General features: G+C 43.1%; 4 protein-coding genes across 4 annotated transcripts; 2 read left to right on the top strand and 2 right to left on the bottom strand.

Moving 5' to 3' along the window:
- Positions 1-341: 341 nt before the first annotated feature.
- Positions 342-2,912, top strand: C922_04275 (hypothetical protein; the record flags this gene model as incomplete). Its single annotated transcript, XM_008819860.1, has 1 exon — positions 342-2,912. One exon carries the CDS (start codon positions 342-344, stop codon positions 2,910-2,912), a length of 2,571 nt encoding a protein of 856 aa, XP_008818082.1.
- Positions 2,913-3,624: 712 nt separating this feature from the next.
- C922_04274 (hypothetical protein) lies at positions 3,625-5,202 on the bottom strand (the record flags this gene model as incomplete). The annotated part of the gene is made up of 1 exon (XM_008819859.1): positions 3,625-5,202. The coding sequence occupies one exon, from the start codon at positions 5,200-5,202 to the stop codon at positions 3,625-3,627; it is 1,578 nt and encodes a 525-aa protein (XP_008818081.1).
- Positions 5,203-6,356: 1,154 nt separating this feature from the next.
- On the top strand, positions 6,357-7,921 carry C922_04273 (hypothetical protein; the record flags this gene model as incomplete). The annotated part of the gene is made up of 4 exons (XM_008819858.1): positions 6,357-6,369; positions 6,484-6,719; positions 6,975-7,056; positions 7,557-7,921. The coding sequence occupies 4 exons, from the start codon at positions 6,357-6,359 to the stop codon at positions 7,919-7,921; spliced, it is 696 nt and encodes a 231-aa protein (XP_008818080.1).
- A 588-nt stretch (positions 7,922-8,509) lies between these two features.
- On the bottom strand, positions 8,510-10,887 carry C922_04272 (hypothetical protein; the record flags this gene model as incomplete). The annotated part of the gene is made up of 2 exons (XM_008819857.1): positions 8,510-8,988; positions 9,228-10,887. 2 exons carry the CDS (start codon positions 10,885-10,887, stop codon positions 8,510-8,512), a joined length of 2,139 nt encoding a protein of 712 aa, XP_008818079.1.
- Between the last annotated feature and the right edge of the window lie 4,122 nt (positions 10,888-15,009).

The raw sequence follows: 15,009 nt of genomic DNA, 5'->3' as shown, positions 1-15,009 counted from the left end.
ATAAAAAAAGGAAGTCACATCTAACAGGGAGCGTTTCAATTTAACCGAACTGAGTAACAATACGAGAGAAAAAACGGTGAAATATTTTTTTCCTAATTTTTGGCGAAACCTTTTTGGAAAGAAGCAGCACAAACGGAAACCTACTCCCTCATTTGTTACATGCGCGATAGTCTTCTTGGCTAGGGGGCACACCTTTGAAAAGGCGATCCCTCACTCGCTTCGCATCGTATCATTGGTCCCATTGCAGTAGCTGTGAGAAGCCTAGGCGGAACAGTCCACATCGACACGTCGCCCCTTCGCCACTTCACCTCTTCACCGCTTTGCCACTTCACCGTTTCACCATGGGGGGCGTCGACGCGTTCGTGCAAGAATACATAAACAGCAACATCGCCAAAATCGAAGACGTGGAAATTCACGTGGAAAAAATGAACCGAGAAATAATGGAACTCGATAAAACCATCAGCGAAAAGGTGGAGAGCCACATCCTAAGTCAAAATGAGTATGACCAAAAATTAAGACACATAAAAGAAAAAATGAAAATAATTAATAGCCAAATGGAACAAGTGGATAAAAAAACAGAAGAAAGTGAACACATTCTAGTGAAGCTATGTAAAGATATAAAAAAATTAGACATAGGAAAAAAAAACGTAACAGAAACGATTATAATAATGAAAAGAATCGTCATGGTTATCACTGCTATAAGCAGCTTGAAAAAAAAGGCTCTGAAAAGGGAGTACAGCGGATGTATTCCCCTCGTCTCTGTTATCAAAGAAATGCTCATACACATCTCCGACCTCAGGACAAACGAAAAATTAAGGAAACTGTACGAAGATGCCAACATCCTTTTCGACGACATAAAGAATCAGATAAGTGAAGACATCGATTTGGTGTACGACCCCGATGTGCACATAGAGAAGGATCTCATCATCGTGAATGAAGCAAACCACGTCGAAGGAGACAAAATGTCCATCAATCTTTTCGATGCATGCAATTGTTTATATCACTTGGATCAAAAGTCGGTCTCCAGTGTAGTTAAAAAATTCTCCAACTTTTTTCTCGAAAAATACATTATCATTTTTGAAAATCAAGCAAATAATTTAGAAGGGATCGACAGACGCATGGCATGGTTGAAGCGTGCATTGAATACGTATGAACATGTATATGCTCATATTTTCCCTCCGGTTTATAATATGCCTTACCACGTTGTCTGCAAATTCTGCTCTCTCACCAAAAAACACATCGTCAAGATTATGTCTTCTTCTATCGACGACATGAACCCCGTTTCGCTAATCCAGACTGTCATTAAGGTGATTAATTTTGAAAATTTTTTAACCAAGAATGTGACGTTTTTTATTGAAAAGAGGACCACCTCGCATGACGCGTACTCTTCTTTGGAGTTTCCCTTCCCAGAGCTAATTATGAGGAGGGAGTTGGCTCCAGGCGGGGGAGGCTCCAAAGGGGAGGGTCCTTCACCCGCGGAAGGGGAGCAGAGAAAAGACCAAATGGACAACACCAAAGGGGAGGGTGATCCCCCCATTAGAGCTGCGCATGATGATACTAATTCCCACGCACCGCAAAACTTCAAGGGAGTCATCTCGTGCGCGTTCGACAGCTACCTGTGCAGCTGGCTAAAATATGAAGAGAAAAAAATTCTTCAAAAATTTGAAAACATAATAAACGACGAAAATAAAGACCCACTGGAGGTAGGGGTGCACACTAAATGTAAATTGTCCTCCTCAGAAAAGGATCCCCTACTTGATGTTAACAAAATTTTAAAAAAAAAGGAAAAAACCCCGCTAGTGGACCCTGAAATGGTGGAAGAACAACACACAGTGTATAAGTCAGCCTACAAGATGTTTTACCTCTACAAAAGCTACATTAATATGATTCTTCAATTTAGCGACTGTCAAACTTTGTACGATTTTGTGACTTTTTTTAAAACACTGTTATTAAAATATAGTGAAGAGTTAAACAGAAGAATTGTAAAAGATGTGAAGGAGGAAAACAAAAACCAGCACTTCAAATTACTGTCCGTCATAATCAATACAAGTTATTACGTAGAACAAACAATGAATGAAGCGTTTGAAAATCTTGTCAAAGTTATTGACCCAATTTTTAAGGACAAAATTTGCTTCAAAGAAGAGGAACAACAATTTTTACAAATAAAAACAAAATGTATAAAAGGAATTATCGTCTTTGTAGAAAAAAAAATAAATTCCATCATTTCGAACAAAGAAATTGCAAACTTATTTGACCCAAATGATGTCCAAGAAAAGACTCCTTACATAACTAATATGGACCTATTTCTGCGTGAATATTTTTCCTTTTTTAAGAAAATTTTTAATGAGACCTACTTGCTTTATTTACTCGAAAAAACGACCACACTGATCATTCAGCAGTTTTATCACACCATTTTTTCGTTTCATTTCATGACCAATGTGACTGCTGAGCAGCTACTTTTGGACTGCCACGAGATTGAAAAAATTTTGTTCCAAACGGCAGTTCTGTTGAATACGAGAAAGGGGGAGCAGCACACCGACGCTGTGCCACACAGAACAGCGATTGTGGCGTCGGCGGCGACATGGGCAGCGGCGGACGACGAATGCATCATTCCTCAGACATACTTCAATTATGTAAAAAACCAAACGAACAAAATTAAATTTCTAATTAAAATATTTATCTCTAACATCTACGACATGAACTCCTTCAACATGCTGCTCACCGAAAATAACAACATTTGCACCATCGAGGAGATTGAGAAGATCCTGTCTCTGAAGCAGGACGACACGGGGGTGAAGGCCTCCCCGAGGGAGCCCAGCCAAAACAAGAACTACGTGCACGACATTAAGGAGCGTGGCATGAAGGCCGCGGAGGAGGTCAAGATCTTCTTCAACAAAATTACGAGTATGTAGGGGCTGACGGCAGCGCTGTGTGGAGGCCTTGCGTGGAAGCACTCTGTGGAAGTGTCTTCCCTTTTAGTCGAAAAATTCAGCAAGCTACATCGACGCTTGTGTTTCCCGCCTTCTGCATGCCTATTTGTTTAACAACTAACCCAGTTCATTTCGCACTTTGAATTGCATTGCTTCTTTTTTGCCAGAAGGGAGGACACCTCCTTGCGTGCACCGTTGATTAACACTTTTTCGTTTTTTTTCTAATCTCTGTGGGAGGAAGATTAAAGTTTGAATTTGAAAGGCAAATGGGAAGTGTACACGTGGGCGTTTGTTCATGGCGCACTTTCTGGGTTGGAATAAGAAAAAGGCACAAGGGGAGAGGAAGAAGTGGATAGGCACAGGTGGAGATGGTAGAAATGCAAATGATAGAATAGCGGATGAGAAAAAGTTACTGAGGGGATGCAGCCACGGCGAACTTCACGGCTATGCGGCCGAGGATTGCGCGCACACCTCGCGAACCACATCTAGCCGGCTAAAATGGGGAACCCGTAGGAGGCAAAGAACGGGTCGAACAAATGTACATCAACCGTTTGGGTTTCTTAAAAGGTTGACAAGTTGTGCCCCCCACCAGTAGGCCAAAACTGGGTAGCAACAAAATGGGTAGCCACAAAATGGGTAGCCACAAAATCCGTAGCAGCAAAATCCGTAGCAGAAAACCAGCTGACAGTACCCCTCACGAGTTGAAGGACATCCCGTTGGGCGTCTTCTTCCCGTCCAGGTGGAAGATTTTTCCGAAGCTCCTTATCCGCTGGGACTTCTGCTCCGTGTCGCTCTTGAGTTGCATGTACCGCTTCCCAATGTTGTAGTCGCCCCCCCCGTACTTCCTCAGAAACTGCGAAATGTCGTAGCTGCTGATAGCGAACGACTTTAGCAAATCGATCAAGCACAAAATTTCCTTATCGTTTACATCGCCATGAAATTCCTTTATGAGGATGCCATTCTCCGGCTGAAGCATAAAGGCATGGGCATCGTGGTCAATGATAACAACTCGGTCAAGATTCCTACCCAGTCTCTTCAAATCTTTTACGTAATGCCTTTTCTTCTTGGAGCATTGATCTCTGTGTAAGCATCCAATGGCAGGTATGCCCCACTTGGAAATCACTTCCTGTGCGACCGGGAAGTTATCATCTGACCAAATAACAATTTCATAAAAACTAGACAACTCTTTAAAGAACAAATCAGCATAGGGTCTCTTCAATACTCTCCATCCACTTTTCCTGTCATATTCTAATTTGGCTATTACATAATTCAGGTCAATAACTAGGGTTGGTAAATTTTCTGGGTAATTTAAATCTTTGAAGTCGGGTAATAATGGTTCATTACTCAGTGGAAAATATTTATCAATCAGTTCCTGCATTATATCGTTGTATTTATTTTCTAGAATTTCCACTTTATTTTTTAAGATTTTTAATAACTCCTCCATGCTTATGTCATTCTCGATGCAATACATGTATAGCTGGCCGAATGGCATTAGCAACAGGCTCAGCAGGAGGTACATCTTGATCATTTTTTCCCTTTGTTGTTTGTGCAGGTATATTTGCCTCAGAGACTGCTTGTCTTTATTTCCGTTTGGCGGGGCGCTTTCACTGTCGCTAGCAGTATTGGATGTGTTGCCAGTTAACGTCACTTCGGAGTGACTTCCACTTTCATGGTTTCCCTCATTTGGGGTTTCACCTTTAGCGCCCCCCAGGGATTCCCCTTCCATTCGGTTCACCTTTGTATTATCCCCTTTGAAATACGCACCAGAAGTACCTTCTGAGGAGGTGCCAAAGAATCTCCTCGTACAGCATCCTCTACGAACACCACTGTACAGGTTGCCAACTCGGGTGGGAAAACAACTCCTTTGAAATGGAATAAACCTCGTGATGGTACTACTTATGCTTACATATTTCTCTATATTGTTCTGACCAAACTTGTCTTCTTCGTTACGCCTCTTTTTATATTCTACATAGGAGGACATCCTTCCCTTGGTTATTCGAAACGGAAGATCCTTCATCATATTTCCTTCCCACTTGGGAGGGGAAAAAAAACCGGAACAAGTTAAATGACTACTTCGACACAGGGACAGGTCCTTTTTATGACCCTTCATTTCTGCGAGTTTGCTCAGTTTGGCTACATTGGGAGCCCCTTTCTTTTTTTTATAATATGTTTGAGAAACGCCTGCATTGTTTCCACAGTCCCCCCTTAGCAGATAATGGATTAATTTCCTCTCATTCTTCTTCAGATTTTTTAAACATAATGAGGTGATCATTTTATGGAACTTCCTCTAAGCATTATGTTGCCCGGGAAGTTCGAACATGACACACAGGGGGCTGGGGGCGGAGCGCAGTGCGCAAAAAATAGGGCGAATATATAGCAGGAGGCGTAACACGAAATGGTCCTAATGGAGGGTATACATTTGTACATCCCCACTCATCAGGTCTACTAGGATGTCTCCCCTTCCCTTTGCATTTCACGCAGGGGGTAACTTGCTTCTCTCTCACGGGGGGAGTGCGTACCCATTGGTTAAAACTTTCCGTACCGGACCGGTCTCCACTCGTTCTTGCTCATACAACAGATTAGGAAAAGCTATCCTTTTCTCCGAACGGGGATGCACGCCCGTCGGACGTTTTCGTAGAGACGACGTACCAGGGCGTGGGATGGGGAAGCATTTTTCAAAGAGCCTTCTGCTCTCTACGATGCTCCCAGGGGATGCTCAGCGAAATGAAAAAAAAAATCCAACGCTCATGTTGTAGAAGTCGCGATGGATACAAAACTGCTGAATAGAGAAAATTTTGGGAAAAAAAAAATTAAAAAAAAAAAAAAGAGATTGGAACAACGCACTGGTGATCAATTCCAGCTGTCACAAGCCTTCCTCTTCCAGTTTGTTAAAACTGATGGCGGAACAAAAAGATGCTCCACATGAGGTACTCACAAACGTGTAAGTTTCTCACCTTGCCTACATAACACTTGCGTGATGTCAATTATAAAACGACACAGAGTGCTCACACGGAGGGCTAGGGAAGGGTGCCCCTGAGCGCTGTGGCGCATGTAGGGGGCGCCTCCTTACCTACTCATGTAAACGTATACAAATATGCCTATCGAGAAAGTTGGTTTACTTTTATATTATAATTTGGAGTCAAAAATTCTGGTGTAAGAGTTCTCTCTCACTTCCGAACCTGTGTAATACGGATAAAGTATGTGCAAAAAGATGGGCGCGAGGTGGGAGAAATTTTTTTTTTTCCCATCATTGGAAGTGTCCCAACTTGGAAGGATACAACGTGGGCAAACAATTACTGCAGGGACCTTTTTTTTTTCCTTTTTTTTTCCTTTTTTTCCTGTTTTGATGTCATTCTCGGCGGATCCCTGCGGGCTAGCCTAACTTCGACCTTTGTAGTTTTTTCCTAGCGGGTATTCTGCGTCGAAATGTCGGTGGGGGGTACGAACAAGCACGTATAGGTATACGTCCATTTATATCTACATATATGTGCATATATGTACTCGTGCACCGCGGTTGCCGTTACCCCCCCCACACCACAACAACTCTCACAAGACGAAAGCAGCGACGCGGAGAAAATGAAAAGCATACGAAGCTTCCTTTGCGATCTATACCGGCACACACCAAGGATTATTCAGCTCATAGATATTTTCCTTGCTTTTACCCTTTCCGCGTTAATTATTTTGTTGTTGTATGTTTATTCTTACTCTTTTTTCGGCGAACGGATTTCAGTTGCCGCGATTTTCACGGCCATTGGAAATTTCACCTTCTTGGTGGCCCTCCGGGAGCAGGTAACTCCAAAGTGGTGCAGAGTGGCAAATAAGGAGCAAAGAAACGGCAAAAAAGTGGCAGAGAAGAGCCAAAGAAGGGCCAGAGAAGCTGCGAAGAGTGAGGCCCTCTGACGCTCGCGCTAATCCAGCTACACGCCTAAATGACGAACAAAAAAGTGCACACCTCAGTTCGTTCGATGTTTAGCCAAGTCCGTGTCTGTGCTCCCCAATTGATCTCATTCCCGCTTCCCCCCCTATTTTTCCTCCATGGCGAAGCTCACAAACAAGAGCCTGTTTAATCTCAAAAGGGAGAAAGTCATTTTCGATTTTGTTATGTGCACCTTAGTACTGTACATTGGTAAAGGATTGCATTCACCGCTTCACTTTATCAATCCGCGTGTTTTTTTTTTTTTACCCCTTTAGTTGTCGCCACTCATTAAGTTGTACCAATCAGTTCGCGCCTCCCCACCTTTCCAACGTACAGGCGTGTTCAGCTATATGCACTTAAATTAGGAAGCGGCCACAGGATTGCAATGCACACTAGGTAAAGGCAGACATTTCCCCCGGTTCGATACTTTTACTGAAAACCAGTCCGGACAAAGAACTTAGGAATGTACAAACAAATGACGTGAAAATAATTGGAGGTATAGCAACACATGCACGGGGATGCATCTATATTTTGCCATTTTGCTGACGAATAAAAACCCTACCGAATGAGGAATTACCTGTTCGGCTTCACCCTCCTCCTATTCACCTCGACATGCCAAAGTTACATCCCCCAATGGGGGAAAAAACAAAGTGTAAATGTTCCCATGCGATGCAGACAACGTAGACGCGAAGGCAACCCCCCACGTGCAGTCCGAAGCTACATGAAAAGGCTCAGAAACGCCACAGTCAAAATTGACATAGAGAACAGGAAAGATTTATCAAAGCTTGAAATTATAAAAATGTTTTTAAAAGGAGTGAAGGACTGTAAAAATGTCGAACGTTTAAGGGAGAAGGCCAAGGGACACGTGCCCCCAAGCACAAGGCGAAAACTGATGAAGCAAAGACGAATGGTCAACTTGCGAACTCACGTTAAGAACTGCAGAATAAGGAAACAGGAGGAAGTTCCGCCGGAAAAGAACATCCTCAATTTCCCCAAAAATCAAATCAAAGATATAAATGCCGCCGTCCTGTACTTCAGGCATTATTTCGAGAAGTACGAGGAGAATACAGATTGAAATTGGCGGCCCCGTGCTGTGTTAAGGGCGATCCAGCATTAGGGCGCCAGCCAACTTCTCCCCCTTTTTTTATGTGTGCAGCTGTCACGTTGCAGGTATGTGCATTTTTTATACGTGGTTTTTCCACCCGATGGAGGGAGCACCGAATTTTGTGCGCTCCCTTTTTTTTTTCTCGTCCAGTTTATGCGAAACGGTTGGCTAATCGTACAACCCTTGTCTTGTCGAGTTCGCCCTCCGAGAAAATCCCCGCAATTGTTCCATCCGTCAAAGTGGCATATAACATGGGCATGTGTGCGCCCACGCGGGTGATTACCCCCTCTCCCATTTGGTTAAGCAGATGGTACGTTCAAGCGTTGGAGCGAAAAGCGGGACATCGCGGTGAAGAACTCCTTGGAAGCGCAGAAAATGCTGCAACTATATGGAGGGATATACAAAACAGGCCCTGTACGTACACGCGTGCGTACAGTGGGCGTCGCAGTTACCTCTTCCGTAACATCAAACAGTTCAAAAAAAAAAAAAAAAAAAAGGTATGGAAAAGCGGTGGAGAAAACAAAAGGCAGGTTCGCATCGCTGGAGTCTTCACCCTAATCAGCCATTGAAGTAATGCTTCTTATAATTGGCATTAATGCTGTTAATGACATCCCCAGTTTCCTTCTTAATTTGGGTGTAAATTTTATATTCCTTCTCCACGGGATATATATCTCTGTACGTTTTGACACACCTGTTGTTATTTTGAACGAATTTTTTTTGATATTCGAAAAGTATATTTTTATAATGCCTTTTTTTTAGCAGCAGACTCTTTAGCTTCACCAGATCTTTGTAAATATATTTGTACTTTTTTTCCAAGTGACTTATGTCTTTACTGTCATCCACGTCCAGCAAAATCTTCTTAATGTTCTGGTCCTTTATTAAATTGGAGAAGCTCCCCAAGTTTTTGTACTCCGCGTTCGAGGAGCTCCCCACGGTCTTGAACTCCGCGTTGGAGGAGCTTCCCAATTTTTTGTACTCCAGACTGTCGGCGGGCCTACTCTCGATGCTTTTAATCTCGTCATGCGAGTTGTAATTGGCTTAGGCAAAAGGGGGAGGAAGCGAATGTATGCGATGCGGGCGTAAGATGTGCGTAGGAGGTGGGTGATCAGGTTCCTGTGTAATAACTAGCAACAGACATGCCCCCGCATAAGGGAACAGAGACATGCCCACGGTCATAGGAAGCCATGCGCTCCCGCACAGGGTTGCCGCTTAGCCCCTGCGCAGAGCCGCACTGCAACTGCACGCCCGCTCTACACATTCGCTTTTCTTTTCTTACTGCTTCTTTCAATTTCGTAGTCCCTGCTTAGCGAGCAGCTTTTTCTAGACTTGCCATCGAACGAACCCACTGACATCCCCCCCCCTACGAGGGTACATTTCAAGTTCTGGTAATACGAATAAATAGGTCTTAACGTTTCCTTGTAAATCTTGTTTGGGATAAATTTAAAATGACTATAAAATAACTTATCGTAAAGTTTTAAAATCTCTTTGATTTTTTTTTTTTCATTTAATAGTTCCTCATTGGGTAACATTCTGGGGGTTAAGAAATAATCGACGTCTTTTCCCAAAACTTTCGTGCATATGGACAGGTACACAGTTCCATATGAATCCATGGTGAAGTTTTTCTCCTTTGATTCCTCCTTTTTTATCTCCTGAATGATGTTATTTATGCTCCTACTGGAGTAATCCTCCCGTGGAACCGACTCTCTGTTGATGCAGTTATCCCCCTTCTGTGAATCAGCCAATTTGGACACGTTTGATATTTTTTCCTTCCTTCTATTTGATAGATAACCTTGGGTGGTTATGTCCTCCTCTCTTCTCCTCAGACCCTGCACAGTGAGGTGTCTCATGTTCCTCTTGCGTTGGTGACACTGTTCCTGTTCTTCTTCTTCCTCCTCTGCACCTTTTTTGCTGTGCGAAGAGTTAACTGCGCTTGTGTCGCGACCGTCATAATCACTACGATTGTGTCTACCCCCGCTGAGTGCGTTAACCCTGTCTTGCAATCTGTATTTCTCCTCTTCCTCTTCCACCTCCCCCTCCTCCTTATCCTGGTGGAGGCCGTCGCTATTGTTGTCCTCTTCCCTTTTTCCGTCCTCCCTCCTCTTCAATAACGAGAGGGGCTGCTTCATCTTGTGCTCCTTCTTCTCGCTCATCTGATCTCTACATTTTTGCAGATAAAAGTTTTTCTTTTCGTCTTCGTTTTGGTTCCTTATCTTTTGCAGTGACCACACGGGGGTTCCTTCTTCCCCCTGCTGGTCCTCACTATGGCCCTCATTCACGCACTTCTTCGCGTTCCTGCTGTCACCTTTATTGTGCGCGCCCTCCTTTTCCGCTACGCAGTCATAGAAGAGATTCTCCTCTAGCGGATTTCTTCCGCGTATGGCGTCTTCGTTCTCTTCCTGCCTTTTGGTTTTTGCTCTGGTGTACGCTTCATTAAAGAGGACATCGTCTTCTTCACCCCGGGAGTTGCCCCCTTCATGGCTGGCTTCTCCTTCCTCACAAGGGGGTTCTGCCTCCTCTCCTCCGCTGAGCAAATTCATATACAAACTATTGCTATTGTAGAAAATGTCTTCATCGTCAATTTCATCATTCAAACTAGAAATGCTCCTGTCCATTTTTCCCAGTTTCTTCAGGGGGAAGTTCGGGGTGCTGACCCCCTTGTAGAAATTTTTTAGACTCTTTATTTCCTCATTTAAGTTGGTTCGTTTATTTCCCTCCACTTTCGTTCTTCCATCTTCATGCTCTCTTAAGAAGGGGAACCATTCCTGCACACACTGCTCTAGGATAATAGTTATCATTTCATTTTGTGTACTCTGATTGCTGTGCCCGTAACTTCCGTTTAAATTTTGCGAAGATTTGCTCAACATGGATTGCTTCCCTGGACTGTTAAAAATACTACTTGAGTAGTTGTACGTGTCATAGGAGTTCTTCCTACACATGTCAATACATCTTCCCCTTGTTACACACTTTCTTCTGCACAGTTTTTTTCTTTCTCTTTTTTTTTTTTTTTATGTGCACTCGAATTGTGTACCGCGGGGTTGCCCTGATTTGGGGGGGGCCTTTTTTTTTATTTTCCCCTCTTCCCTTGTATCATTCAAATCTGCGCGCGCTGGTGAGCAACTCCCTCCCCTTTTTAAAAACGTCGACGCTTTGCCCCCCCCTTTTGCACACCTGCGCATGAAAAGGATAAGCGCTGCGGTAACACTGTGGTCACACTGCGGTGAAACTGCGGGAGGGGTCGTGCCAGCGGACGGTCTTGCCTCACCACAATTGAACCTTTCGGGAGGCAGACATGCATGCCATGGCAGAAGAATTGTCAACACAGCTCTGGCAGGAGTGCAGCGTCACTACCGCTTGGAGTGAGTACTTTTCCGTGGAAACTTTTTTTCTTCCACAAGGCAAATTTTCTTTTCCCAATGAGGAGCACTCATTACGCGTGCCTCGGTTCGCCGCTGCGCTTTGGAATATTTCTACGCATGAGCCTGTGGGGGGTGAGCTATTGGAAGAAGATGAAAAGAGGAGCATAAACTGCCAAAAGGGACTAAGCACCTTCGAGCATGCATGCATTTGATGACAGCACGGGTGTATCTTTATAACTCACGCGCACAGTGAGAAATCAATTTTGCGTTTCCACTCTCTCCCCCTCTGTGCAAGGCTGTCCAAGCGAGGCGAAATATATTTGTGCTCCAAATGAATTACCGGCTAAGCCCGTTTGACGCCCTGCATGTACTTCACTTTCAGCAGCTTGTAGGCGAAAATTCTGAACCTTTTAAAAAAAAATTTGATACAATGAAGGAAGAAAAATATGTATATATTTTGAGAGGCATGTACAGGAAAGTTTTCGCAAAAGTGCTCGCGAAAATGATCAAAGTGGCTTCTGCCTTACGACTCGATTTTTTCATCCCTGCGAATTTACCCATGGTGAAGCGCCCTGACGACTGCGAAAAAATGAGCACTAAGCTTGTAGCAAGGAAAGTGGCATATTAGGAAGCATTACGAAAATATATCATTCGAAATTTTTCACTTCCACTGATTTACCCTTTGTTTCCCTGTTTATGTTCCACTTTCGCAACTGAACAGGAATATAGGAGACGGCGCAGGGGGGAGTACTCAACGTAGGCTCGAAAATGCACAAAATTAGGTTTCCCCCCCTTTTTGCCCATGTAAAATTGAGCAGAATGATGGACAGTCCCCCCATTTATTTGGTAACTCCTCTTCCATCCAAAAGGCAAACAAAGCTATTTCACAAAATGTGCAAAAAGGTGTATCGCTGCAAGACAGCAGATAATAAATGTGGATGAAAAGACCACGCAGGTTGATCCATTCGGACTGATTGGAATTTTGTTGAATGAGAAATGTAAAACCACATATGAGGTGGGGGGGGGAACATCTTCAGTGTGTGTATAGCAATGCCCCAGATTACATGTTATTTATTTTTTTTTTATTTTTTTTTTTTTTTTGCTTTCTTAAGAGGAAAAGGGAACAAACGCAAAAACGCTTTCTTTTATACACCCCTTTGTTGTGATAGCCGCATTTACGCATTGTGTCCTACGGGGGACAATCACGTAGGCACTCTGGTAAAGAACAAAAATGAATAATTCAGTTGTGCATATGATGGCAATTTCGTGTCACTCCGTCTCACTGTGAAAAAAAAAAAAAAAAAAAGAAAAAGGCACTTCGGATGCACTACCTTCTCTGTGCGCACACGGAGGAACGGGAACAATTTGCCATCTGCACTTCTTTCACGAAACCTTTAGGACACTTAACAAATTGGGCTAAAAAATAATTTCGTCTTGGAGGGTGACCAAATAAATTCGACCAGACGAACAATTTCCCGTATGCACATGGGGGGCCATAAATAAGGTCGACGGGACAAATAAAAAATTGGACACCCGTCTCTCTTGTTTTACCCCCTTCGAGTTTATGGCCACAAAAATGCCGTAAGAAAACTTCTCCGATTTTATCTATTGTGCATGGAGTGTAGTCCTGTCGTTACGCCACCCATAATTTTTCTTTTTTTTTTTCCCACAATGTGCCGCACCTAACTTTAGCACATGCAGAACACGTAGCAGATAATGGAGACTCTTATCTGTGGATCACTTTCTTGACAACGTTGAATTGGGGAACCTCCCCCTTTTACAGCTACGGCTATAGCTGTGTCGTTCGCTCCTTGTCCTGTTTGTGAATTGTGCGGAACGCGTCAGGAAAATAGGCAAACATGAAAAGGTAAACCAGCAGGGGCGTCCTCATTTTTCGATTTTCTCATTTTAGCCGGCCTTCCCCAGGCGAATGATAAACTTAAGGGTGATGAACAGTGCGCGAACGGTATGGTCATTCGAACTGAAGTTGCTTAACGAGTGTGCACCACGAAAAGGAACACTATTACTCCCTTGTGTATATGCCTTCATCAATGCGATGCTATAAAGGTATCTTATGTTGCTCCTCTTTCGTTTGTACCTTGCTGCTCATTTTTGTTGCGCTGATCTGTTGGTTTCTTCCCTTGGGAGGTCATTTTGTTATGAGCAACTGTATGCCATTTGGTTTGCCATTAAGTTTTATTTTTTGTTTTTTTGTCATTTTGCGATTTCCTCAATATATTTTTCTTTTTCTTAATCTCCGCTTTTATTTTGCATTTTTTCTTCTTTTTTTTGTTCACCGTGTGTGGCACATTGGTACTTAAGTAGAGGTGCCCGTATGTCCCCACCCATTCATTATCGCGCACTGTGTCAGAGTAGCTCCTCAAAAATGTGTACACAAATGAAAGGGAGAAATGAGGATACATTTTGAAGAAAAAATTGGAAAACAAAAGGCTATCGACGGAGGGAGGATGATATCTTATATGAATTCAATTTAACGTTACTTTCAGTTGGCCTTCCCTTTTTTCCTTTTGGCTGGTTTCCCCGTGTACTCCCTCCGTACGCGTTTATCCATTTCTATCGTCCTTGGCAGTGATTGCGTAGTTGGTCAGTGTTACGTGTGCCTTTTTTTTTTTTGCGGCCTCTTTTCGACCATTTCGCCACCTGTTTGCGAAGTTTTGCCCCATTAGTGCCAGTTTTGCGCGCCCCCTCGACCCAAAGCAAAAGTGTACCAAAATTTCACGTAGTTTTTCCCCTGGACTTTTCTCTCTTCCCTTTTTGCCGCGCTTTTTTTGTTGCCCTTTTCTGCTTCATCATTTCCGTGCATTTTTCTCTTTCGACTTTTCTCCTTCTCCAGCTTGGCGCTTTCCTTTGCGCGCTAAGCACCCTCCGCATTGTCGTCTTTCCCCACATGTGCTTAAGCGCGGCGGCCATAAGCAGTGCTCACTTTTTAAGGCAAACGAGGAGGCATGCATACATACATGACTGTAATGACCTCTACGTGACTTGTACACTATTGCACATAATTGTACACAATTATACACTGCTTTCGCGTGGTTTGCTAGTCAGTTGGCAGCCGCCCCCACGCACCACGTATATCTCCCATGCCCCTTCCCTCGGTGCATCCTTCGTATGCATACTTTCCTCGAGTGTATAAAATATCACGTGTGGCACATGCAAAATGGATTTGCTTACAAATCTACATAAAAACAATTCCTACTGCACGTATGAGGATGTACTTTTTTTTTCTTTTCCCTTTTAACATTGTTAGGATAAAATGCATTCTTTTTATTTATTTATTTATTTTTTTTTTAATTCTTCTATTTAGTTTTTTTTTTCTATTTTTTTTTAATTGAGATAATTTGAGATTCGAAATATCCCCAAATTAATCTTCATTTATGACCTGAGTATGCATAGGCATATGCGTTTTAAGTACCCGTTTTATACACTCAGGTGGAGTTCATTGCGTGTCAGCACGTATTGAACAGATAAGAAGCATGCGTATGTACGCACCTGCGTATATAATACGTAAGCTCGCGTGTACTTCTTCGCATTTGTAATGTATGCCGTTTTTCGTTTTTTTCATTTTTAACTCCCCCCCCTTTTTTTTCTTCCATCTTCTGCTTCATATCCTGTCATAATTTTCTCGTTTTAATTGTAAATTGGGAGCGGACTCGTGGAGAGATAAAAAAAAAAAAAAAGAAA

Source organism: Plasmodium inui (assembly GCF_000524495.1).
Source record: "Plasmodium inui San Antonio 1 unplaced genomic scaffold supercont1.21, whole genome shotgun sequence".
Classification (NCBI taxonomy): domain Eukaryota; phylum Apicomplexa; class Aconoidasida; order Haemosporida; family Plasmodiidae; genus Plasmodium; species Plasmodium inui.
This window is presented reverse-complemented; position numbering and strand designations above follow the sequence as displayed.